Raw genomic sequence first — 23199 nt, forward strand, 5'->3', positions numbered from 1 at the left:
CCTTTCAAATGATCAGTGCCTTACAAACATAGAGAAAAAAAAGACTTTATTCACCAGGGGAATAAACTATCTTGGGCAGGGTGCAGCAGCCATTTGAATAGGAAGTTTGACAACTGAAGCTGTGGAAAATTCAAGGAATGGTCAAAATGCAACTTAGCCAGGACATAGGACTAATATGCCCAATTATTACAAAGTAAAAAAGACACGTTAAGTAGCGCGAGAGCACAAAGCGAAACTAAAAGATTTCTCTACCCAACTCGGCTCACCAGTCACGGGCCACTTCGGCAAGCACCCACGCTATGTTGGGCACATTAATCCTTGTCATCACTCAACACTCGAGCATGGGAAACGAACAGTTACTTGGGAGGGAAGGGCACTGAATAACCATTGTTAAACCCTCGAGTTAAACCCAGTGCGTGGAGAACATGAATTCAGAACAATTAAAAGGGTATGGCCAGTTTAGTTAGAAACTGATGGATGCTGATATGCTCAAGGCAGTCCACGTCACCTTTTACATCTACCGTGGAGCTGGAACTTTGGTGCCCAACATAGCAGAATCCAAGCGCTTTCCAGGTGGAAAGAGTCACTCTAACAGACTTCTTGAAGACATTTATCTTGCTTAATTTCACTGTTGCTCTATGCTTTCTGAGCTGTGTGTGTCTGCAGTAATGCTAAACCACACATGACTTAACAGCTCTGATCGTATCTCCTTCAGCCTTAGATTTTCTAGTTAGCTTGGCAGTGCATCACACAGGCTTGGCCCTTGCATGCAGGGGAAGCCCTGCCCAGACTGACAGCTTTTTAATTTTCTTAGAAATAGATAAAAAAGAGTAGCATGAAAAGAGTAAAACTTTTCATTAGAAAAATGACTCACAAAACAAAAGGAAACTGATTTTTTTCAACTGAAGAAAAAAATGCATCCTTAAGATACTGGCATGAAATTACTAACAAAGAAAAAAAAAACAATTCCAATGCACAAGTACCACCAGAAACAGAGTCTGATGGAACCACCTCCTCCTCTGGGACAAAGGCTGGCTGCCATCAATACAGACTATAACCTAGGGGAGAAGTTATCCTTCCTGTCTGAGAAGGACTGCTCATGTTGCAGGGAAGGGCACTTTGCTTGCTTGGCCTGCCTCCAGCACAGCCTGAAGCTCTTCCACAGTCAGGGCTGCATGCTCAGCGCATACAGACCTCCTGAGCTTTGTACTCATCCAAGGCCCAGTCTGACCCAGGACTGGGTCCCGAGATTTTCAATGTAAAAAGAACCTGTGTTCAACGAGCCACCTAGGACAGAAAAACGCAAGTAATGATGGCAGAAGCACAAGGTTCCTCAAAGAGTTCTTCCTAGCTAGAAGGTTTGAGAATCTGCTCCTCTGCTGTCTTATTCCCCCAGTTCTGGCATGCTACATGTGGAGTGATGCAACTTTCCATGCCAAATCAAGGGGTTTGGTCATAACGTGGCCTAGGGATACTCTTCCAGTCAGACTGAAGAAATATGTTGCTTGAGACTGCTAGCACCCACCTCCAAGGTGCCAGTTTTCTGTCTATTCATTATACTGCGGCTGCAAGGAACTACTCTTAACATAACTGAGACCTCATAGAAATCCCAAAGCAAAGAATGGATGGGAGAGTGCAACTGAAGAAATATGCCGTTGTTGTTTTCACCTGGCGGCACTAGTACATGCCTTTTCTGCTCTGCCAGAACGTGCTTGGGACCCTGCCCCCACTTGTGTGTGCTCCGTTGGCTGCTGCAAACACAAGCCACAGTTGATGGCAGGATGTGGGGCTTTCAAAGCCCCTCCTCAGCTGGTTCACAGTCAGCAACGTTATCACCCAAGTAAGTACAGACTCTGAACAGAGGCACTACCGCAGTGATAACGGAGGAAAGAGGTGTGCAAGAGAGAAGGGAATCATATTTCTTGCAGCCAGTCCTTATACGAGGCTCAGGCTTACTGAATGCTTTCAGGACTGGACAGTCGTATACTCTTCCCCATCCCAGGAGAGCTCAGCTCAGTAGCATCTAGTTTTGGAAACTGCTGCTTTTCAGCCGAGATTTCAAGCTGGACAGACTGAGGCCCAGAGGAGTGGGACGGCTCACGCAGGCTCTGAGGCTGTGAGCACGGGGCCTGGCTCGAAGGACGATCACTGCAGTTCAACGCCTTCCTGAGAGAGACTAGAACTCAGTCATTTTTTTGTGTGTGTCTGCTTTCTTCTGCTCCCGCTGCAGACTGGCTTCCTGGGCCTGCAGCTGCCCCAGCTGTTTGTGAGCATTAGCCAATTTCTCCTCCAGCTGAGCTGTAGCAATGCTGTGCCTGAAAGTAAAAGGCATTATAACAATATCATCCTGCGTGCCGAGAGCAAAGGCCTGCCATCATCCCAGGAGGGCCCCCCCCCCTTTCCTGTGGGATTAGTGCTAGTGAAGTGCTGAAAGCCAGGAAGTACCTGATGCTCAGCACAATCTGAGCTAGAAAACACACAGGTCTTCCTGCGACGCTCAACAGCAACACTGTGGAGGTGGGCATGGGAAAGAAAGGACTCCAGTACCTTTCCTTAAAAAGCTCCTCTCTCCCACAGTTTGAATTCTGCCCAAAGGATGACCAAGCCATTACCACAACAAATATGCTAGTGACCAAGCTGGTCTGAAGAGCACATTAAAGGCTCTGTCCTCTGCTTCCCCTTATGTCTCATCCAAGCGCGTGTCATCTGTTCCTGCGACACCTGATTTGAAGCCCATCCCTTCCCAGAAGGGCCAAGAACGATCAGTTCATCCTGCAGCACCAAAGACGATTTTTTCCTACCGTCCAATGTTGCGTGCCAGGGCCTGCTGGATTCCTCTGATATCCTTCTGCGTTTGTTCAATCTTCTCCATTGTTTGGAAGAGGCGGACGCTCAGGGCCTTCTTGGTGCTTTTGCTAGCATGGTAGATCTCTTTGCTGTTCCTCTCTGGCAATACTGTCCCTCCAGCCTTCTCTCCAGTGCTCTTCCCCCGCAGTTTCTCATTCAAAAAGTCAAACACGTTGCGGGGAGGTTTACGGCTGCCCGCAGGAGACTGGCTAGCGCTGTTTCCCTTTCCTCGGCACTTCCTCGGTTTGCCTGGGTCCAGCTTCCCCTGTTTCTTCTTCTGAAGCACCTCAGCACACTGGTCAAGGGACTTCCCTCGAGGAAGCACTACCGCCTGCACTGGCTCCACTCGTCCCTCAGAATTCTTCCCTAAACCTGAGGAGGCGAAGCCGTGAGGAGAGACACCAAGCCATTATCACAAGGACATCCCCTTCCCAAATCATCTCTCGCCACAAACTAGAACTGACAGTCACAACCTTAGAATAAGCAATTAGGCTTTTGAGATACAAAGTCTTAACTACCATCAAAGTTAAGGGGGGCAGCAAGGGCCACACACATTTGTGAGGGATGCTACGACAGGAGCTTTCTGCAGTAGAAGGTAAGTGATAAAAAGCCCAGGACCATCTGTCAAGCTAGTTTGTATGAAACTAGGTTCAGCTTCACATTCTCAGCTTCGTAAGCCAGGTTCTCCTTAAAACTGGTTTGGTTCCTCCGGAAGATCTAGGGACAAATGCAAGTAGCAGACTAGCCTCCTAAAACCCCCAAGGCTCAGTACAACTTGTAGAGTAAGAAGCTAGTTCAGCAGGCTTTGAAGTCTGTGTCTAGAGCCAGAAGATACTTGTAAATAGGCATCGGAAGCTTCATAGATCAGTTCCCTTCTACCTAAAGCCTTTGAACATCTCATACAACAGTTCTCATAGCTTTAATCATGAGCTTGACCATGGTTCTAAACGCCTCTAATTTTTGCTATTACCATACAGGCATTGGCGCATACAAGTGCCTGTACTTAGATGAAATATCCCTTCTCACTTTCTAACACTTCCACATAGGTGTGATTCATCACAGTCTGAGCCTTATCTAACAGGCCCTTCAGCAAAGGGGTTTTAGCCTCATGCAAAACGTTACTCTTTGTAACCAGCTCCGGGGATCCATCATGAGACTAAGCTTACAAAGTAGGCATATGCACTCAAGCCCTCACACCACGGGGATCACCTTCTCCCCTTACCTTTTCCAAATTCGTATCCCATCTGAGCAAGCAGTTTGGAGCCAATGCCACGAGTATGGGCTTCCCAACCACCAAAAGAGGAACTGCAAGCTGGAGTCCATTCCCCATTCTCTGGGACGCCTGAATCTATCACTGTGGCACAGAAGAGAGAGATCAGTGAAACATGAACAAAACTGAAGGTTTTATACAGCAGTTTTGTAGGGGTAGAACTTTTGTAGGGGAGGCCCACACAACACGAAAACCACTCACAAGGCAATGCACATATGATCTTATAGTTCCACAGGGAACAATCCAGAAGTTTTTATGCTTCTTTTCCCTACTCCTGGGATGATCACACAAGAGTGCCATACCCCACCAGGGCAGAATTCGGCATTGAGTCTCCATCATTCCGCACCTCCAACTCACTTCCCTAGTATGAGGCTCCTCCAGGCAACTATGCTAATTTTGTATTATTAGCATCCAATCATCATTATTAGGCTAAATTTAAAGAGCTCTAGGACACAACTTTGTCCCTGTGAAGTAACTGGGGCACTAGCACAGGGAGAGTGCTGCCTGTATAATCTTGAAGAAGTTACTTGGGCTCCCTTTGTGCCAGCTTTCGACAGTAAAACAGGGCAGGGCTATTACTCCTACCTCACCAAGGCACTGGGAGGACCAAACACTCGCAGTTACTGAGATCTTGTATTCTAGTGTCATGGAGCTACATGAAGTTCTCAGAGAGACTAGGAAGTCTTCCGTTTTATTTATGAGTTCAACCCAGCCAGTCGCATTAACAAAAAACAAAAAAAAAACAAACAAACAAAAAAAACCCCCACACCCTCACACTCACAGCTTGGAACCCACCTGTAAGTTACACCCTCTACTTTCATTTGTTAGGAGTTCTCATAGACACCTCCAACCTTCATTAGCCCAAGAAAGTAATTCGCATAAAACAAAGACTGTAATTAGCAATTGTAACATAACAGATATGTAATGTTCTCTGCTATCTTCCAGCAACATATAAAAAGATTATCTACTCCTTCATCAGAAATGAGACACTTGTGATGAAAGCCGCAAGCCAAGAGAGTAACTCATTAGGTCCCAGAGAGGAGGTAGCCTAGATCACAGGCCGTTTTTGCTTAGGCCCTCCCCACTCTCTACCTTTAGCGTAGCCAGAATCATCAACACTGTCTTCATCAGATTCAACAGAGGAGGCGCCATCTTCACTTCGTAATGGAGGAATGATACCATCTCCTTCTACAACGGCTTCCTTTAGCAGCAGGGAATCAAACTTCACAGTGTAGTAGCCACTGTCGATATCTACAGAAGGAAAAGCAATGGACAGGAGTTCAAGTGTGCAATACGCAACGGGTAAGAGGGCTTTCTACAGAACAGTTACCTTCAGTGGGAGAGGAGGAAGGCCCAGGGAACATGTGTTTAAAAAAAAAAACCTCTGAATTCTTTTTTGCTTGAGATTTCGGTCTAGAAGGGAGAATTATATGCTGCAATGAAGAGCTATTTCCAGTTTCTGTGTTGATACTTAGAGGTCTATTTCTAAAAGTGATGAAAGATGGGCTGCTGAGAAATTGAATTAAAGAGAAGGCAGATTTGTTCCTTCAGACCTAGCAACAGTCAAAGAAAGCAGGAAAGCGGGAATAAACCCCTACCCTGTCCAGGACACAGAGGAGCCTGTATCAGCAACTGACAGGCAAGGCCAGCTCCCCTGGCTTTTCTTTAAACAAGAACAGATTATTGCAATTCCAGTATTCATGCAAGTTCCTGCAATACCTGTCTCTCCCCTACCAGTTCAGCTAATGACTACGAAGTTTTTTTTAACCTCACATTCCTGCTCCTGGGTTGCCTTCTTGTCTAATGTTCTCCTGTTTTCTAGCCTCTTCCCATCCCAAGCCCTACAAAACTCAGAATATTTTCCTCAGCTATTTCAAAACGTTCAGTTTAGGCATGTAAAAACCTGGTCAGCTTTTTTCTATCATCAACCAAAACAATCAACTTTTTTATTTCACTGAAGTGTCCGTGTTCATCCTCCATGCAGCAGCCTGGCAAAACACACTAAAACAAGACTCACCAGTTATTTTTGCAGTATACCATATTCCATCACTGTGTTTTGCCAGGCAGGCCGAGCCCACCTCCAGAGTGCTCAGATCGGGCTCCTGAAACGGCTGAAGCTCTTCCACAGACACCACTTGCCCGTGAGAAAACCTGCCAGGAACGGTGAAAGAAGAACTATATCCACACCACTTGAAAAGGGTTTAAATAAAAATTCCTTCCCTCACGAAAGAAAATGTGACAAGTTATCAGCACTACTGAATCTTCGCTGATAATTATCAAAGTCTTATCACACGCTATTTCGACTACACAAGACAGTCTTCAGTTTTCATCTTAAAGATATTATTTGTGCCATCTGACAACGCATTCTATCCCAGAGCATTAAGCTTTTTTTGCTAGTGATGTACCCAGTAAAAAATTTCACAGATCCTTCGATAAAGAGGATCACACAGAAACGTAGGTCTCTAGTCCACACTGGAAGTGCTTGAAGCAGGACTGGCCTCATTGACAGATCAGGTTGCTCAGGGCCTTATCTAGTTAAGTTTTGAAAATCTCCTAAGATGGAGACACCACAATTTCTCTCTGTAACCTGTATGTATGTGCTATCTACAGACTAACTTTTCTTTTTTTAACATCTTAATCAATTATTAGTTTAGCTACGCAATGGAGTAGGTAAAACATCTGCATTTTGTCATGGGAATTTCCATTTCACCTCTGCGTTACCTGAAGAAAGCAGTCAAACTGTTTGATGCCAATTTACCACGTCATATTTTAAAAACAGAAAAAATTACATATATTTGGCAAAATTCCATCTAGTACAAAAGCCAAACACAGCACTTTTAGAGCAGTCTCTTCCCTTGCATGCCAAGGCCTTTAGCAACAAGAAGGCCACAAACTCCCTCCCATCCCTTTTTTACCGACAGTTCTCTTTAAATCTGCACTTGTCATCCAAGAAGAATGGACACGGCTTCAAAGACTTGTGAGTTGGATAGAGATACAGAACTCTGACTCCTGCACTGCCATCTTCTAAGTATTCTGTGCCCACAATCATGGCATTATGGTACTCCAGGGTCCCCCAAGCACTGTAGTACGGGGCTTTAACCTTCATCCCACTCAATTCCTCCTCCTCTTCCTCTCTGTCAGACTCATCCTCCTCTTCACTGTACTTAGATTCACTTTTCTCATCAGTTTCTTCATCTCTCTTTGATGATATCTCATGATCAGCAGCTGAAGGTTTGTCCTCAGTTCCAAGCTCACCAATGGCTTCCTTAAAAGCAGCATATTCCTCATCTTGGGCAGAGCTGTCTAGGTTGGCCTCCTGCTCTAGGGGACCTGCAGGAGAGGAGGAGGATGCGTTTGTATCTAAGGTTGCAAGAAGTTTGCTTTTTTTAATAGACACCAGGCTAGATTCAGTCAGCTCTATCAGCTGCTTTAAGTCTTCCTGCAACTGAACCAAGTCCGTTTGCTGGGACGGGTCGAGGCCGGCCCCTAAGGCCAGCTCTACTTGCTGCAGCTGGGCGCTGTAGGTGTGAATGGCTGCCTCCAGACTCTCCTCGTCCATTATCAGCACAACGAAGGCGTCTCTAACCGTGTCCTTTCTGGGAACGCAGAACACATTCAAGCAGGTCACGTAAAGCGATCAGCAGGTCTTCGTCCGCAGCCGCCACCGCCTAGCCCGCCGTCCTGCTGCTTCCCCCTGAGGAGGCCCGACGAGGCGCCTGCAGCGAGGGACATTGAACGGCGCGTTACCGCCGGCCGCCGCCCTGCGGCAAGGGCGCCTGGCCCGGGTCAGCCCGGCCCGGGCGCTCAGCGCTGGCCCAGAGCCACGGCCATCAGCGCCGCCACCGCCGCCCGCCGCCCGCCGCCGGCCCCGGCCGGCCGCCCGCCCGCCCGCCTCACTCACCCCCCAGCTCTCCCCTTCCTCCCGGGGCACCGCCATGACACCCCGCCGACTTCCGGTCCTCCACGCCACCCCACTTCCGGCCCCTCTAGCCGACGCGTTACGCCGTTTCGGCTAGGAGACTTCCCCTACCGCGCCGGCGCAGGCTGTGGCCGTGAGGGCGCTAGGCATTCTGGGAGTCGCAGTCCTCCTGAGGGGTGTCGCGCCGCTCTGACCGCGGGGCGAGAACTACATTTCCCAGGGTGCCGCGCGGAAGGGGGGGGGGGGGGAAGCCGGCGGCCGGTGCCGAAGGGGAGCGCTGAGGCGCGGGGGGCCGGGAGGTGTCTCCGGTGTCCGGTGAGGGGCCGCGGGTCTCGGGCTCCGTGCTCAGCGCTCGGGGTGGGGGGGAGGAGCGGGGACCCTGCCGTGTCTGATGGCAGCTCTGCGAGGCGCTGCTAGGCCCGGCTGCGACGGGGCTCGGGCCGGGCCCCGGTGGAGGGAGGCCTGTCCTGGCCCGAGGCCGCGCCGGGCCCGTGGCGGCCGTAAGGGCCGCGGGGGCCGAGGCCGGGGCCGGTTCCGGCTCCTCTTGCGCAGCCGGAGGGGAAGGGTCCGTGCTCGCCGGCCGCGTCGGGCCTCCCGGCCTGGCCCTGGCTGCGGTCCAGCCTGGGAAACCTGCCGTGCTGAGGCTGGAAGTCTTTTTTTTTTTTTTTCTTTTTTTCTACCCCTCAGGCAACGTTATTGCATTTCAAAACGATTATTTATCTGCACGCTCGCTGCACGGCAGCGGCTTCTCAGAGTTGTTGCCTTGAGGTTCCCCCGGTCTGTTTAAACTGAAGGGTGGTTGTAATGCTAAGGGAGCCGGCTGTGGTGCTTGGTACCGAGACTTCCTGCATCTTAGCAAATCTTCTCTGCCTTGTTTGTGCAAATCCAACAAAAGAGTACGTGCATGGCCAGGGGCTGTCACTTAGTCTTATTTTCGGTCTTGTGCTTTTGGCTAGTCACCGGTCTTCTCTTCATGGTATTGCAAGATGATAAAATACTTGAATTGTGAATCGTGGAACAGAAGGCTGTTGCTGGAGAAGGCATACGTTAATATAGCTAGTCTTTTTTACAAGCCTTTAAAAGTAAGATACTCTGTCAGTTTGACCATTAAAGAGCCAATGATACAGTCGTATAGAGCGTGTTCTTGCTCCAAATACCCATTCTGTGTATTTGTATGCAATTGATTTCATTCTGTGGACCATGTATGTACTCTGAAAGACTTTCAAGAACATTCAGATCCCCTTTAAGCCTTGGAACAGACAGGAGCATTTTCAAATGAGTAGTGGGTTTGCACTGGATGATATGCACTATCAAAATTTGGCCATGTGCATAAACAGGGATAAGCTCTACATAAGATGACCCCCTACTTATATGCATTTGAAAACTTGATTTTTTTTTTTTTTCTCCCGTGGACTTGGATCTATGATTTGTCCTGGAGTTATCTAAATATGAGAGTTACTGATAAAAGAATAATGCCACTTACTTCTCTGATGTTGGAAAAACTTGCATTGTGGAATGAAAGACTTCTGGGAGTGACCCATTTATTAATAATTTCTTGGCATTTGTTGCAGGAGCAGGATGTATACTCTGTTATCTGGACTCTATAAATACATGTTCCAGAGGGATGAGTACTGCGTCTTGATCCTTGGTTTGGACAATGCTGGTAAAACAGTAAGTGCTGTTAATTACCAATTACGTGGAGGGCACGTGCAATTGTAAACATTCCTATTCTCCAAAGGCAAAACTTCCAAGAGGCAGGTCAGTCTAACTCGTGACAGGATATTTTAGGGATATTGCCCCCAAGAGTCAACTCCTCTCCCTGTATTTAAACTTAGCTATATCCCTGAAAGCTTACGCTGAGACTTTGATAATCCCGTAATCACCTGGGATCTCTTCTTTCTTTGCTGAAATAGGGAACAAGAGGAGTGGTTTGTTCCAAGGTTAGAGAGGGCAGTAGCTACTGGGACAAGATTCTGCCGTAAGGAAAAGGCAGGTTTTTGTTAAGATTACTGGATACATGCCAGTACAATGTTTGAGAGTAGTTACTCTTTCTTATTCCTTTTCAGACCTTCCTTGAACAAACTAAAACTCGATTTAACAAAAACTACAAAGGGATGAGTTTGTCCAAAATCACAACCACTGTAGGCTTAAACAGTAAGTAAATCCACCTGGAAAATTTTCCACCTTTCCTGTAAAGTTAGAGAACAGTTATTTCTTCCTTGAAATGTTTAAGAAGAATTGACAAGGGCAAAGTGGTTCCTGGAAATAGGGATCTTATCTCCTCGCTCCCTATATACTTCTTCTGAGAGAATAAATTGGCTTGCTTAGCTGTTGAAGAAAAAACCCTGAAGTTTTAAGAGTTGTGTGTCACCTTTCAGTGCTGTGCTTAGAAGTTAAACTAAGTTTCTTTGGAGTTCACGGGCTGATTCTCATCCTGTTTATGCTGATGTGACTCTTCCCAATCTTATGGCCACTATTTTCTAAGGTATTGTTCTCTTGTTATAAGTAGTACTATATGTGATTTGCTCCTGTAGAAGACTGTTCCATCCCTACTTAGGGGCATTGTGTAGGCGTGATCCTTTAGAGCACGCAGTCAGTTTTCATTGGATTGAATTTTTCTTTCCCTCTAGTTGGTACTATTGATGTTGGCAAAACTCGACTGATGTTCTGGGATCTTGGAGGGCAGGAGGAGCTACAGTCTCTTTGGGACAAGGTTGGGGAAGTAATTTTTCTTTTATAAATGTTCTGATACCTCTTTCACAATTGGAGAAATATGATCATTTAGTACTCATACAGGCTTACTGGTAACCCAGGTATTTAGCATTAATACTTTTCCAGAGATTCAATTTTATCCGTGCAAGATTTGCAAAGATGATGCTTAACATCTGCATTATTGTTTACAGAAACTAATTGTCAGCCTCTGTGGGAGGACTGTGCCAGTTTTATCGTTTGTATGTAATAAGGTCATATCAGTGGTAACTTCCTTACCCAAAGTTACAGAGGGACTTTAAAAGAGATCTTGGCTAGCTCAAATAAAAGCTACAGTCTAGTTCTAACTAAAATGAAATATGATTTCAAGTTCTCTGGGCTGTTTTGTACAGCAAATCAGGGCAAGGGAAGGAGAACATTGATGAAAGCAGGAAGGTAAGAGCTGAGATGTGTTTCTGGGCTCAGCACTTCCAAGGCTTTTACAGTACCGCACAGAAGCAAAGTATATACCAATATCAACACTTGTCTCCCTCTGTATTATCTGTTCTTGTCGAGCAGAGGGTACAGTCTGCCCAGCTGCATGGTGTTTTGTAGGTACGTTAACTGCAGCGTTATTAGAAACCCTGAGCACAGTATGCAGCATCCAGATGTCCGGCAAAGAATATTAAAGCAATATGCTCGCAGGCCAACCAAGCATGCTACCTGTGCCCTTGACTTCATTGTTTGATCAAGACATGCATTCCTGCTATCCTGTTATCAATCACTTCAACTGCACAGTTGAGTAGTATGTCTTATCAGGCTTAAAAAACATCAAATTCTGCCTGCAATCACTTGGGTTAGAAAAGGAGTACGCAGATAAACTTCTTCACCTATTTTATTCAACAGACCTGCAAATAGGACAGGCAATGCATTTTGCATGCCACCATTCTTCTCTCCAGACAAATATTATGGAAACAGCTAGCTCCAACTGGTTCTCTCTTCCATACGGATAAAAAAAAGGGTATGAGGAGGAGATAGTCTTAGCCGTTAAGTACACTAATATCTGTTACCATTCCAGTATTATGCCGAGTCTCATGGAGTGATCTATGTTATTGACTCCACTGATGAGGAGAGGCTCTCGGAATCTAAAAGAGCGTTTGGTGAGTATGCTGTGTTATCAGTACTGTGGTTTCCTGATGTATTGTGTCACAGTTCTTTCATTACAATCGTGTCTCTTCCTGTGTACTTGAAGTATAAGCTGTGTTCTGTTGATGGCATGTCTGTAGCGCTTTTGAACCTTTGCATGATACGTGGCTGCGTTTCTGAGGTGAAAGCAGTGAAATCAGTGAGCTATTTAAGAGTATGGTCTGTCTTGTCCGTAAGATAATCGTCAGTTTCATTGCCTATAAAGACCTTGAGGCTCTTTTTCTGCTTATGTTAATTCTTTCAGAACTTTCATTTCTTATTCTGTATTTAGTTAATTCTTAGTAAAGTGCTTGTTGATCAAAATAAAAGTTTGAACTTGATCTGAAAAAAGATACTGTGATGAATGCAGTCCTGAAAGTTTGGATCAAATCAAACTAGCACAAGGAAGTGCCTCTTGCTTCCTCCCTATGTTCAGATAATTTGTGTCAAGCATTTGCACAACTTGGTCTTCTAGAATTAGCTAAACCTCTCTCGTTTTTTATTTTTGTGCTTTATAGAGAAGATGGTCACTAGCGAAGCTCTGGAAGGGGTTCCTATTCTGGTGTTAGCTAACAAGCAGGATGTAGAGGTAAGATAATTGCAGAAGATGTAGTTATTCAACGAGCAAATACGCCTTTGAAAGGTGGGCTGTGTCTATTCATGTCAAATTTATTTCCAGTCCCTGGACTGGTGCCTAACAAAGTTTTTCTTCTCCTAGAAATAATTGCTGTGAATTTAGTTTTCCATTTTTCCTTTTCCTCCAGCCCTCTTCCAGTGACACAAGTGAGCTGACTATAGACATGTACATCTTGGCTGTTTTGAGCCATGTACGTAAACAGAACGAACTATTTAGCTCTGGTGGGTTTTCTTTGCTGTGACTTGGTATTTTAATCCTGTTTTTCATGTTTATTCAGCAAAACAATGTTTAGTGAGCTTCTGTTTATGATGCTGTTCCTGGAATTGTACCTGGAATTCTAGTACTGCAGTTTGAGTGATTATTCTCTAGATGGAGCTAGATACTTTCAGTAGAATTTGAAATACCATAACTTGCAGCTGTGGTATCTATTTCAAAGAATGCTATTGTTTCCCAGCTTCTTCCCCAGGACTTCCACACCTATCTCAACAAATGGAATTGTGGGAAATACTTTGACTTCTATAGCTATCACTCGTAAAAGATGATTTGGTTGTACTTTACTTGTACAGCACAACAGACCTTTTTGTGACGATCATAAGATGATTTAGTCATAGAAATAAAAAAAAATCTAATTCTACATAAGATACAGCATGAGATTAAGAGCCAGGACTCCTGATTTCTGGTCTTGGCTGTGCTGTGAACTCTCTCTGTTATCTGGTGGCAGCACTGACTGTCTTTTCTGTGTGGAAACTAGAATATTAACTCTCATTTCCGAGCAATACTGCAGCTTTACAGCAGGGAGCAGTCTGCAGTTTTTCCTTTAGCTATTGGCAGTTAAACTGTATGCAGTGACCTGGAAAAACTATATGCAGGGACCTGGAAAGCTGTTCCAGTTTTACTTATGACTGAATAGGCATGTTTTGTTTTCTGGCCATACTACAAAAGCCAGCTCTACTGGCAGCCTAACAGGACTAATAAAAAGAGATTGAACCAATTAACTTTTTAAACGTGACTAGAAAGAGGTATCTGGAACAGGCTTTCAAGAGGAAAACTGTGAATGGCTCTACCCCTTCTAGAAGGTCCAAGACTAGCCCACAGATTCAGTGCCTTTATGCAGTCACAGAACTGTGACAAGAGATTAGCAAAGCTATACTGACTGGACGTATGTTTACTTTTAATAAACATCTAAATTGTATATTTAGGGGCCTACTCCTAAAATATGATTTTGGATATGAACACAGAGTAAGACAACATTAATGCTACTAATAAAATATCAAAGGGACTATAGCTTATTCTGCAGTAATTATTCAGGCTCTTTTAAGCAAGGTTTAGAAAAATCGGAAGTCTCTGTCTCCTCCACTGATCTAGCAACAGTAAAGACTTGTGGAAAAAAGTTGAACATTACAGGATTATCACTAATAGATTTCTCTGCTCTGGATGTCCAGACATGTAATTGTAATGGAGAATTCTCTCCAGGTCACCTCTCTTGTTAAGGTGGATCATAACAAGGAAAGACAAGTGGTATCTGAACGTTACTGGTATTTGCAGATGGAAGATAATGCGGCTGTTCATGATTACATCTTTAAAGGCCAGCAGAATACTTATGGTGAAATACAGCAGAAGTAGCATGTCTGACTTTTTTTTTTTTTTTTTAGGTTTCATTCCTGAGAGTAAGCTAACAAATGTTTCAACTCTGACTCACCCAAACCCAATTCTTGAAATGCCTTAAATTATTTGAAGTGCAACCAGTTTTTGGCTCTGCCCCTAAATTCCTTGTAAAAAAAATTCCTCTATGAATAGGCAGTACTACTCCTGAGTAAATTGCATCTACTTCTCAGTACTGCCAGGCAGGAGTGGTGTTTGGCAGTGTCAGGAGAATGAAATACGATCATAGGCTGCAAAATACCAATTCAAAAGTCTTAATATCCTGACAATAAAGTGGATGAATTTCCCATGTGTCAGGAGTATGCTCTGTGGGTTTTTTTTGGAAATTTAATTTGGAATCCCTAGAGTTTTGGAAAGCATGTCTTTGACAAATGAGAGGAGTGATGGTGAGTAGCAGCGTATAATGGAAGGCTCATAGTTTTTTTTTACCTGTTTGTGGAACAGATGTTAGAAAACGTCTTCTATGTGATGGCCATTCTCAATTCCAACTTGAGAAATACCACAGCTTCCTTGTAAAATTAGTTTTCATAAGCTTGTAAAAAAACAACAGCGTAGAACATGGGTCAGGTAAGTTAGACTTGTTTAAATATTTTTTACTTATGCTATCAACTTTTCTATTGTTAGCTTCTATTTTAGTTTCATTCTGCCAACTGATTACTCTTGAGATAGCTGAAGAACCTATACTTGCTTCAGGTTTAATTCCGATATGAAGCTAAGCAGCGTCATTAGCTTTCTTGTGGTGGATTCAGCAGATAGAGACTCTGCAATCCAGCCTGTTTTGCCTAGAACAGCCACTGATGCTTTTCTGCAGATGACTCAATTTCTGGGGTCACAACTTTGCTGCTTCATATATTTCTGTGTGTGTTCTTCCTCGCTGTTAATTTGAGTAATGCTGGTCTGAGCCCTTCAAAAAATGAACTTTGTTGTACAGCCAGGTCAGTCCTAGGTCGACTAGCTTGAAAAGCCTTCATAACAGATGTTTTAGCAGGCCCTCTTTAGGGAAAGATGAGCGAGAGATAGAGCTCTTCAGATTGTATGAGTTTCTTTGACATGTACGGTAGATAAGACCACTCCAGAAAGGTCATGTGTAGATTTTATTATTGTAAGAATGAGCTATTTGTGTGATCACAGATGATCCGCTTTCCATAGTTTGCTCTTGGTTTACGTGGTTTCAGTTGAGAAACAAAATGCATCTATAAACAAATATTTCCTAATGGAGATAGGGAGGAGGAAAAGAGAGGGGAATTCAAGCCACAGATGGCATTTTCTTTTAAGCATGAAAAGCTCAAATGCTTCTAGATGAAACAATGGCTAACCTACTTCTTCCTCTGCTGTAAGACAGAATTCCAATTCACGGCTTCCCCTTGAACGCTAAAACAAGGCTTCTTGGAATTGATCGTTCAGTGGTGTTATCCCCTTTGCTGCATATTATTGTACTTCAGTTATTATGTTATTGCATTGCTCATCAAAACAGCTTTAATGTTGTGATGTAGTGACATCCTACTGTAAAAAATAGAAATGGTGCAAAGTCTCCTCAGAAGCAAAATCCTTCCTGACCCAAACTTCTATAGAGGTCGATGGCTGGACAGTTCTGTGGAAGTTGGAGCAGGCCACAATCATATTAGGAAGCGCAAAAAGTAACTGTCTAAAATGGATTAAGAGATTCTAGCTGTTTGGAGAAGAAAAAAAAAAAAAAGCTACAGCAGTTCTAAGGTACACTAGGAGAGGTGGACTTCTCAAAGGCCTCAAAGATAGACAGGTGAAAGAGACAGATTCTGTGCTGCTTGTTCCTGATGGCAGGGACAGAACATGGCCATATTTGGCTGGATATGTGCAGATATCTTGGTTTTCTGGTGGTTTTTGGAAAGTCCATTGCCTGACCGCTTTGCACAGACCAATGCAAGTAGAAATAAAGCTGCCCTTTATTTTTTGTCCAGCTTTCTGTTGCTTTTTGGAGCCGGTGAGTAGGGAAGAAATACTGGCCCCTTTCCAAACTTAACTCACTTGCCATTCTCTAGTAAGCCTCCAGCATCATGCTTATCTGGTGTCATTCACTGATAAGAAGGAAAACTGAAGAGTACTGCAGTTTGAATGAATCTATCTTGAATCCTGCCTCCCGAGAGAGGTTCTGTATTTGGGGCAACTGAGGCTGCAACAGTTTGTGACTAGACTAACCGATGCTTTAATAATACGCTATACTGCATGCTTGGATTAATACAATTCTGACAGAGGAGCTTTCAGATGGTACGGTTCAGGGCAGAAAAGACAGCGTTACAGTGCTCTGCATTGTTGTTTTCCCCCTTGAATGCTTTCTCATATTTCTTTGAAAGATTCTAAAATGTATCGTCAGAAAAGGAGAAATTGTTATGCTATAATATTAAACTTTTTTTAACTATTTAACCAGTGGATAACAGCTCATCTTGATGAACTTTAGGCTTTTCATTTGACCAAAATATTGAAATAGCTTGTTATGACTTTTGTGTATGAAGTGAGTAACACTTTGAATACAGTTCCTGCTCATTCATTGAAACTGCAAGTCTGAAATGCAGCTTAGGTCATAAGAAAACATAGTCATCAGAAGTTACACAATTAGTGGATTCTGGGCCCTTCACAGTGGAAAATCACCAGTCTGGATTCAAGGGCATTGGGTGAGTTGGGTGCTATTAAACTTCTTGCAACCCATTTCTTAAGAACCCGTCTTATTCGTAAGCACCGAATCCTGCTTATTTATCACATACTCATCTCCACAGTAATTTCCTATATTTAATTTTTCCAGAACTGGTGTTTTGCAAAATGGATAGCTAATATCATTCATTTCCATCTTTATGCTAAGTTAAGGCCCAGACTTGTAGGAGACTGAATTCCTGTTTGTACGTTGTGTGTACTTCCTAAGTATACACCCAATCCACTTGGACTAATCCTCAAGACTCACAAGGATTTGATTTGGGATCTCAGAAGCACTTGCCCAACACACATGTCTGAGCTGAGCTGAAGAGCTAAAATGTCTTTGCAGAAAGAAGAAAAAAGTTGGCCTCGTGGCCAGCTGAATTGCTCAAATGGTTTGTCCAAGGTTTCTGAGAGAAAGTGAATACTGAGGTCAGAAAAGGAATTAAAGGCTAGTGATTTTTTTTTTTTCTTTCCTGCTTCCATGTTCGGGGAGGAAGAGTATAAATCTAGATTTCAGTAGGGCAGGTCTTGCTTTCCATGACATTAATACTCTTTTGAACTTTTTTTGTTTGCTTTTGTAACTCTTAAGAATAAAATTTTTCTGGCAACACTGTGTCTTATGTCGGGAAAGTAATGCACTAGTTTCTTTTGTGTATTTTAAAACCACTTCCTAGTCATCTGGCATGTAGACTACAGATGTGTAAGTGGTGATGGCCACGAAGAACAAAGTGACACTGGTCATCACAAAATATGCTGCATTCAGTCCTGGCAACATTGCTCTCCTGCATGTAAAATGCAAACAGACATGTCCAAGGAGGCCATGCCCACTAAAGGAACATGCTGAGATTTAGGAGAGATCACACCCCAGCCATTTTCTGGGAGTGTGCTCACAGGAAGACAACATCCACTCTTGTGGAATTCTGATAGACGGAACTTGTCTCCAGTCGTTGGAATAGGATGGAAGGAGTATGCAGAGGGTGTGTACAGGTTGTGCTTATTTTCATGACTGTATTTGCTTAGAAGTATGCATCTTGAGGCTCAGAGAGGTGTGGCAATGTGGGCATGTGTCTGAAAATAGCATTATCTTTGCTGAAGTAGGAGTATGTTCAATTTTTTGGAGTCTAAATAAGTGAATTTGCTGCGTTAGTGGGTAAGGGGGGTTTGACATAACACTGTCATGCAGTCCTGACTGAAGCAGAACTGTGGACGTGGTGGGATTCATTTCGGAACAAGGTCTTTTATAGCATAAAGAACTCTTTTATGGTTTCATTTGCAGACCTGTCTGTCAATACCTGATATCAAGACTGCATTTAGTGACTGCATTAACAAAATTGGGAAGAGAGACTGCCTGACACAAGCCTGCTCTGCTCTTACTGGGTAAGTATGAGAATGGATGGCGTTCTCGTTAACTGAACAGTTGCAGGGTGTCACATAAGAACAAAAGTACTATGGGATGTAATAAACACTGAAAGGGAGCTGTGCTTCCTTCTCAGCAATGACAGACATTTGTTTGTTAACCTTAGACTGGCACTAGATCGGTAACTTCACGTGTAAGTCCCTCCTATGAAGCACGATGAAAATGTACTAGCCTTGTCTACTGACTGGCTCAGAGCAACAGGATTTAGAGGCACGTGGAGCTGTTGATGTTTCAGCTTTATCATCTGCTCTCTGAGCACAATAATCCTTGCACAGGTTGACTTGCTGCAGTTCCTGACTTAATATAAGTAAGAAAACATAGCTGTTTATGATACTGATAGATACATACATACTTCTGTGTGCGTGTGTGTCTGTATACATGTGTGTGTGTGTGTGTGTATATATGTATACACACACACACATATGTATATATCTCAGTACCTTAATGTCACTATTGTATACTGAGTCTTGCAGTACTTTAGGTACACTCTTAGTTCTTTGGGTTAAAAATATTGTTTGGTACAATTCTAAAGTACTGTTGTAGATGGCTAGAAATATTTTCATCTGAATTAGTGCCTGCCTATACTGAATCCAGGACTTTGCCTTTTTTTTAATCTAGCAGCAAAGCTGTAATTGTATTTAAAAAAAAAAAAAAAAAAAAGGCCTCTCAAACCACAAGAAAAAAATACGTTGTCCACATTGCTAAGAATCAAATGCCATTAAGCAGATGAATGACCACCACAACAACAATGGTTAGCACTGACTGGACACTTCTGTGTTAGATAATAATCTTATGAAATGCAACCTTTACAATTCATGTGTTTTTTTGTGCCTACACTTCTAGTTTTGATTTCTGTGGAATTTCCTTTCAAATTTTCATTTTGAGTTTGAACCAAAGAAAAAAAATTGTGGAAGTCCTGGCTGGGAAGCTATGCAGACCGGTGAGCTGGTGAGTTGCTTGGCAACCCCAGCACAGACGATTACATAAAGTTGGAGCCTAGATCGGAAGACTTGATACAGTTGGCCTGAGGTTTGTAGCAAAATAACCTCAAACCAGCTGACCGTCAAGTGGTTTGATGCTTTATTCCAAGGTTTCCACAGAGTTGATGACTAACTAAATTGGATCTAAACTTGTACAAACACCAGAGAAGTAAAGGATGGAGTTTAAACAACAATTTAAAAAACAAAAATCAGATGCCCGTTGTTTGGGTGTATGAGAAACTAACATAGTAATTCCAATAAATAACTGAAGGGCAGAACACTTCACTTGCTTTTGTAAGTGGTCAGTTAGGGACTACATAAGCTGTAATTATTATTGTTAATAATCTTGTCTATTTATCTTATTTCTTTAGCAAAGGAGTGAATGAGGGAATTGAATGGATGGTGAAGTGTGTGGTGAGGAATATTCACCGACCCCCGAGACAGAAGGACATCACGTAAGAAATTCCAAGTTAGCCAAGGAATGGACACCCTCTCTCCACGCAGTTTCCTGTTCTCTTTAAAGAAGAAGATCCACAGGATTCCTCTTAAACTTGATTCTTTCCTAAGTTTGTTTGGAGACAAACATTCTCTTTCTGTGTCTAAAAAAAAAACTCGAGCAAAGGATTCTAACTGGGAGGAAAAAAAATCTCTTGCATTGTGTATTAAGTCATTGGCCTGCGAGCGTAGACTTCCCAAAGGCTGAGTGGCAATCCACACTTTGTTGCAGATGCAAAGGACATAATTTTCTACTGTATTGTTTTGTGAGTCTTGATCTGTTAATCTAACAGGGGTTAGAGGCCAATGAAGTGGAACTCTCCCTTGAAGGAACTGGGTAGGTGGATCAGAAAGGGGAGAGGGAGCCTGGGGGATGGCTGTCCTTTTAACTGAGGTGATATCTCGCTGTTCCAGCCCCATGGTGTTACTGGCCCTATTATGCTGTTGTTTGTATAATGGGGAGAGACAGCGTTGACTGTAACTCAGTTTTCAGTTGGCACATTGATTCGTGACGTTTACCTGTGGTAAATGCAGATATGGAAGCCAGCAACTGCACAACAGTACGCTGCTTATGATGGGTATTCTTAACAGGGCATGATCTTCAGAAGCACTGTTGATCTCGGTTGTGCAGTCTCTTTAATGGTAAGAATGATTGGTATCTTCTGTAACCAGAGGGAATTGAGGTCCTCTCTGTACTTTCTGGGCTGAAAGCTGAATCTCTAGGCAAGGAGAAATCAATATGCAATAAAGCTTCCTACTCCTTTAAACTTCTCATACTGAAACAACTGATGAGTCTTATAAGTACAGCAGTAGTTGTACTTGGCCCTCTAGTTTTGCAAATGCAAGCAAGAACAAAAAGGCAGCTCTAAAAGCTAAATAGTTCACTTCTCATGTGGCCTACCCAAGTGTAATTCGGTGGACATACAAGTAACATTTCTCTGAATATCTTTTTTAAAAACAATTGGATGCATTTTACAGTGCTTTGGCAGTGGTTGTTGATCTCCACATGTTCATATGATGAAGGGGACGTTTTTCTAGCTCAATCTGAGCAAGTTAGAAAGTGGTATTTGTTAAAATCGCCTGTGAAACTTTCTGCATGCAACTTACTGCAGAATTTTTCCACACAAGAACATAACTCATTCTATCACATTTGAGTCAAAGTGTCAAGGCAGCTGGAGCGTGTCACAAGTACATGAAGTTAGTGGAAATCATATGTGCATACTGGAGAGCAGACTCTCACTCCTCAGTAATGCTACAATGAGGAGAAGGCTAGGCAAACTGTCAGCTGAGATTTTTTTTTAGTGCACTGTCTGCCCCTTAGAGTCAACTCTAGCTCTAGTGTGACCTACCACTTCATCAGTCAAACCCTCTGCAAGTTAGTTGTGTCAATTAGTAGTAGGAGAAGGTGGCTGGATACTATAAGAAGAGATCATTACAGTAATCCGTGCAGAATAAGTGATGTGCTGTAGGTAACCATCTAATTTGTCTGCGCGAGGGAAAAACATGTGCTATGCAACTTCTTTGTGGGGGTAAGGCAGGTTGCCTTTTAGTCAATGCTTTTTCTTCTTTCTTAGAACAGAGTTGGTTACATCCAACAACTGCGTGATCAGCGTATTAGCAGTGGGATATTATTTTTAATTGTTGCATTTTGTAATAATCCACAGTCCCAAAAGGTGAAGTCAGTGCAAATTCTTATGCTTGGCTCTGGTGATGTGGCAGAATTCTTCACACCTCCCTTTACAGAAAGCTCAAAGTGATTCAGCAGAGAAGCAGCTAGTGTGTCTTAAAAGCATTAGCAAGGGTAATGCTTTTCATCTCTTTGCTGAAGAAAGCAAAAAAAAAAAAAAAAAGAGGTGAAACAAAAAAGAGCTGATCTTAAAGGGCCTTTGCTGATGCATTCAAACATTTCTGTGTAGGTTATGTTAATGGAGCCCAGCTTTGCAGCCTAAATAACTGCCTCTTTAATCCCAGTGGGAAAGACTATTTAAGTGCAGAAGAAAGGAGGAAAGCTGCTATTTGTACTTTGTAGCGTGTTGAAAAATCAATGGATTCTTGGCAGAAACTCAGAATCAATGGAAATGTTGGAAACCAAAACCTGAGAACAAATAGTTGGAGAATCTCAGACCAGACCATTTGTCGTTGTATGGACGTCGTTCATAGAAGAAAAAGTGGTTGGTACAGAACTAAAGTCATTCCGATATCCAATGCAGATCACTTGCAGTTACTTGCTGTTGTTAGAATGGATGGTACAATGTAGCATCTGAGTTTGAATTTGGATGGTGCTAATGTCAATACCATATCCCAGAAGAATTAAACTACAGTAGATCTAACTCAAAAAAGCAGAGATCTCTTTAGGCACCTTTAAACCTAGTGACCTGCCTCATGTTTCTTATGCACTCTGTGAACGTAAAGGATCCCTTGAAGATTATTCACCTCCTGTAAGAAGTGGGATTTTTCTCCAGATCCTACATGTGATACAAGGCTGACTGTTTCAAGTGTACAACAGAACTGGATGCCCCATGGCTATTAATTCTAAGGGAAATCTCTTGCACTTGGCCATCTTTGAAAGCCTGACTGTTTTCAGGGTATCCGTGTGGTCCTGGCTCTTGCTTCTGTTGGCTGGATTGGTGCTAACAATGAAACTGAAAAAAAAGTGCCTGGTGGAGAGAAGTGCTTTGCTGAAAGACAAAAAAAATGCCTTAGTGAAGTAATGTGAAATGTCTAGTGGGATGCCAGGGGTTTTCCAGGCTTTCCACATACTCTTCTCAGATCTCTTCCTCCCTCTATTCCCTAGGAGACCAGGGAGGCGAAACAGTTTCGAGCTCAAGGCCATAGCTGTTCTCATGAGTGTCTAGACACAAAGACTGAAACAAATGCATGCTTTGTGGCACATACCAGCGGGAGCTCTTAAATAAAAGTAAACATATTGACTTTAAAATTCCAGGTTCTCAAGCGTGGGAAGCACTAAACTTTCTCATCCCCTTTATTCCTTTGTGAAAGGAATAACCCTAATGCATGTTGCTTTCTGTCCTTTCGCCTGGGAGCTGTGACATGCCTGCTGTCTTTCACGGTGGTGATGTTAGTGACTGCTTGGACCCTGGAGGTGCAACAGTGCTTTACATAAGGAAATCCCTCTCCCCGACATCTTAATCAAGGACCTGATTCTGTGAAGCTAGAGGCCTAAATGAGCATGAAATTTCATTGCAATTAAAGCTTCTGCGCTGGCACGTTTCCAGGCGTGGAATACTATTGCCGATTAAGGCTTTAATAGTATTAAAGCTGAGGACTTTTTTGCGCAGCTACTAATTTCTCCTTGGTGTTAAAAATACAAAAAAAAGCTGTCGCCTGCTTTTCTTAATGCATGATTCTACCTGTAAGCAGCCTTACAAGATAGGCAGTGAAAGAAGAAAACATTAAGGTCACAGATTGTGC

The 23199-nt window shown here is 43.3% G+C and overlaps 2 protein-coding genes across 4 annotated transcripts; one reads left to right on the top strand and one right to left on the bottom strand.

Annotated features, from left to right (window-relative positions):
• Positions 1–29: 29 nt before the first annotated feature.
• ZGPAT (zinc finger CCCH-type and G-patch domain containing) lies at positions 30–8153 on the bottom strand. Of its 2 annotated transcripts, none has more exons than XM_068912987.1 (7): positions 8019–8153; positions 7033–7833; positions 6135–6268; positions 5210–5368; positions 4070–4201; positions 2802–3219; positions 30–2315 (listed from the first exon to the last, which is right to left on the bottom strand). In XM_068912987.1, the coding sequence occupies exons 2-7, from the start codon at positions 7674–7676 to the stop codon at positions 2177–2179; spliced, it is 1626 nt and encodes a 541-aa protein (XP_068769088.1). In that variant the 5' UTR covers positions 7677–7833; positions 8019–8153; the 3' UTR covers positions 30–2176. The 2 variants fall into 2 exon arrangements, with proteins under 2 accessions (XP_068769088.1, XP_068769089.1); XM_068912988.1 differs by having other exon boundaries at positions 7033–7713; positions 8019–8084.
• A 3-nt stretch (positions 8154–8156) lies between these two features.
• Positions 8157–20534, top strand: ARFRP1 (ARF related protein 1). 2 transcript variants are annotated; one of them, XR_011135396.1, is made up of 9 exons: positions 8271–8351; positions 9608–9707; positions 10103–10190; positions 10667–10749; positions 11803–11884; positions 12428–12498; positions 14653–14775; positions 18152–18252; positions 19644–20534. XR_011135396.1 is itself a non-coding variant. In XM_068912991.1 (8 exons), the coding sequence occupies exons 2-8, from the start codon at positions 9615–9617 to the stop codon at positions 19729–19731; spliced, it is 606 nt and encodes a 201-aa protein (XP_068769092.1). In that variant the 5' UTR covers positions 8157–8351; positions 9608–9614; the 3' UTR covers positions 19732–20534. The 2 variants fall into 2 exon arrangements, 1 of the variants encoding a protein (XP_068769092.1); XM_068912991.1 differs by lacking the exon at positions 14653–14775 and having other exon boundaries at positions 8157–8351.
• The last annotated feature ends 2665 nt before the right edge of the window (positions 20535–23199 follow it).

The sequence above is a fragment of the Struthio camelus genome, chromosome 18 (genome assembly GCF_040807025.1).
Source record: "Struthio camelus isolate bStrCam1 chromosome 18, bStrCam1.hap1, whole genome shotgun sequence".
NCBI lineage: Eukaryota > Metazoa > Chordata > Aves > Struthioniformes > Struthionidae > Struthio > Struthio camelus.

Bases quoted from the DNA above. Each gene is read 5' to 3' on its own strand.
- ZGPAT (XM_068912987.1), bottom strand. From the start codon at position 7,676: ATGGACGAGGAGAGTCTGGAGGCAGCCATTCACACCTACAGCGCCCAG. The intron at 5,369-6,134 runs GTGAGTCTTGTT...TTCCTTCTGTAG, and splicing joins GTATACTGCAAAAATAACTG to ATATCGACAGTGGCTACTAC. The intron at 2,316-2,801 runs GTAGGAAAAAAT...TTTTACTTTCAG, and splicing joins CTGGCACGCAACATTGGACG to GCACAGCATTGCTACAGCTC.
- ARFRP1 (XM_068912991.1), top strand. From the start codon at position 9,615: ATGTATACTCTGTTATCTGGACTCTATAAATACATGTTCCAGAGGGAT. The intron at 12,499-18,151 runs GTAAGATAATTG...TTTCATTTGCAG, and splicing joins CTAACAAGCAGGATGTAGAG to ACCTGTCTGTCAATACCTGA. The intron at 18,253-19,643 runs GTAAGTATGAGA...TTATTTCTTTAG, and splicing joins GCCTGCTCTGCTCTTACTGG to CAAAGGAGTGAATGAGGGAA.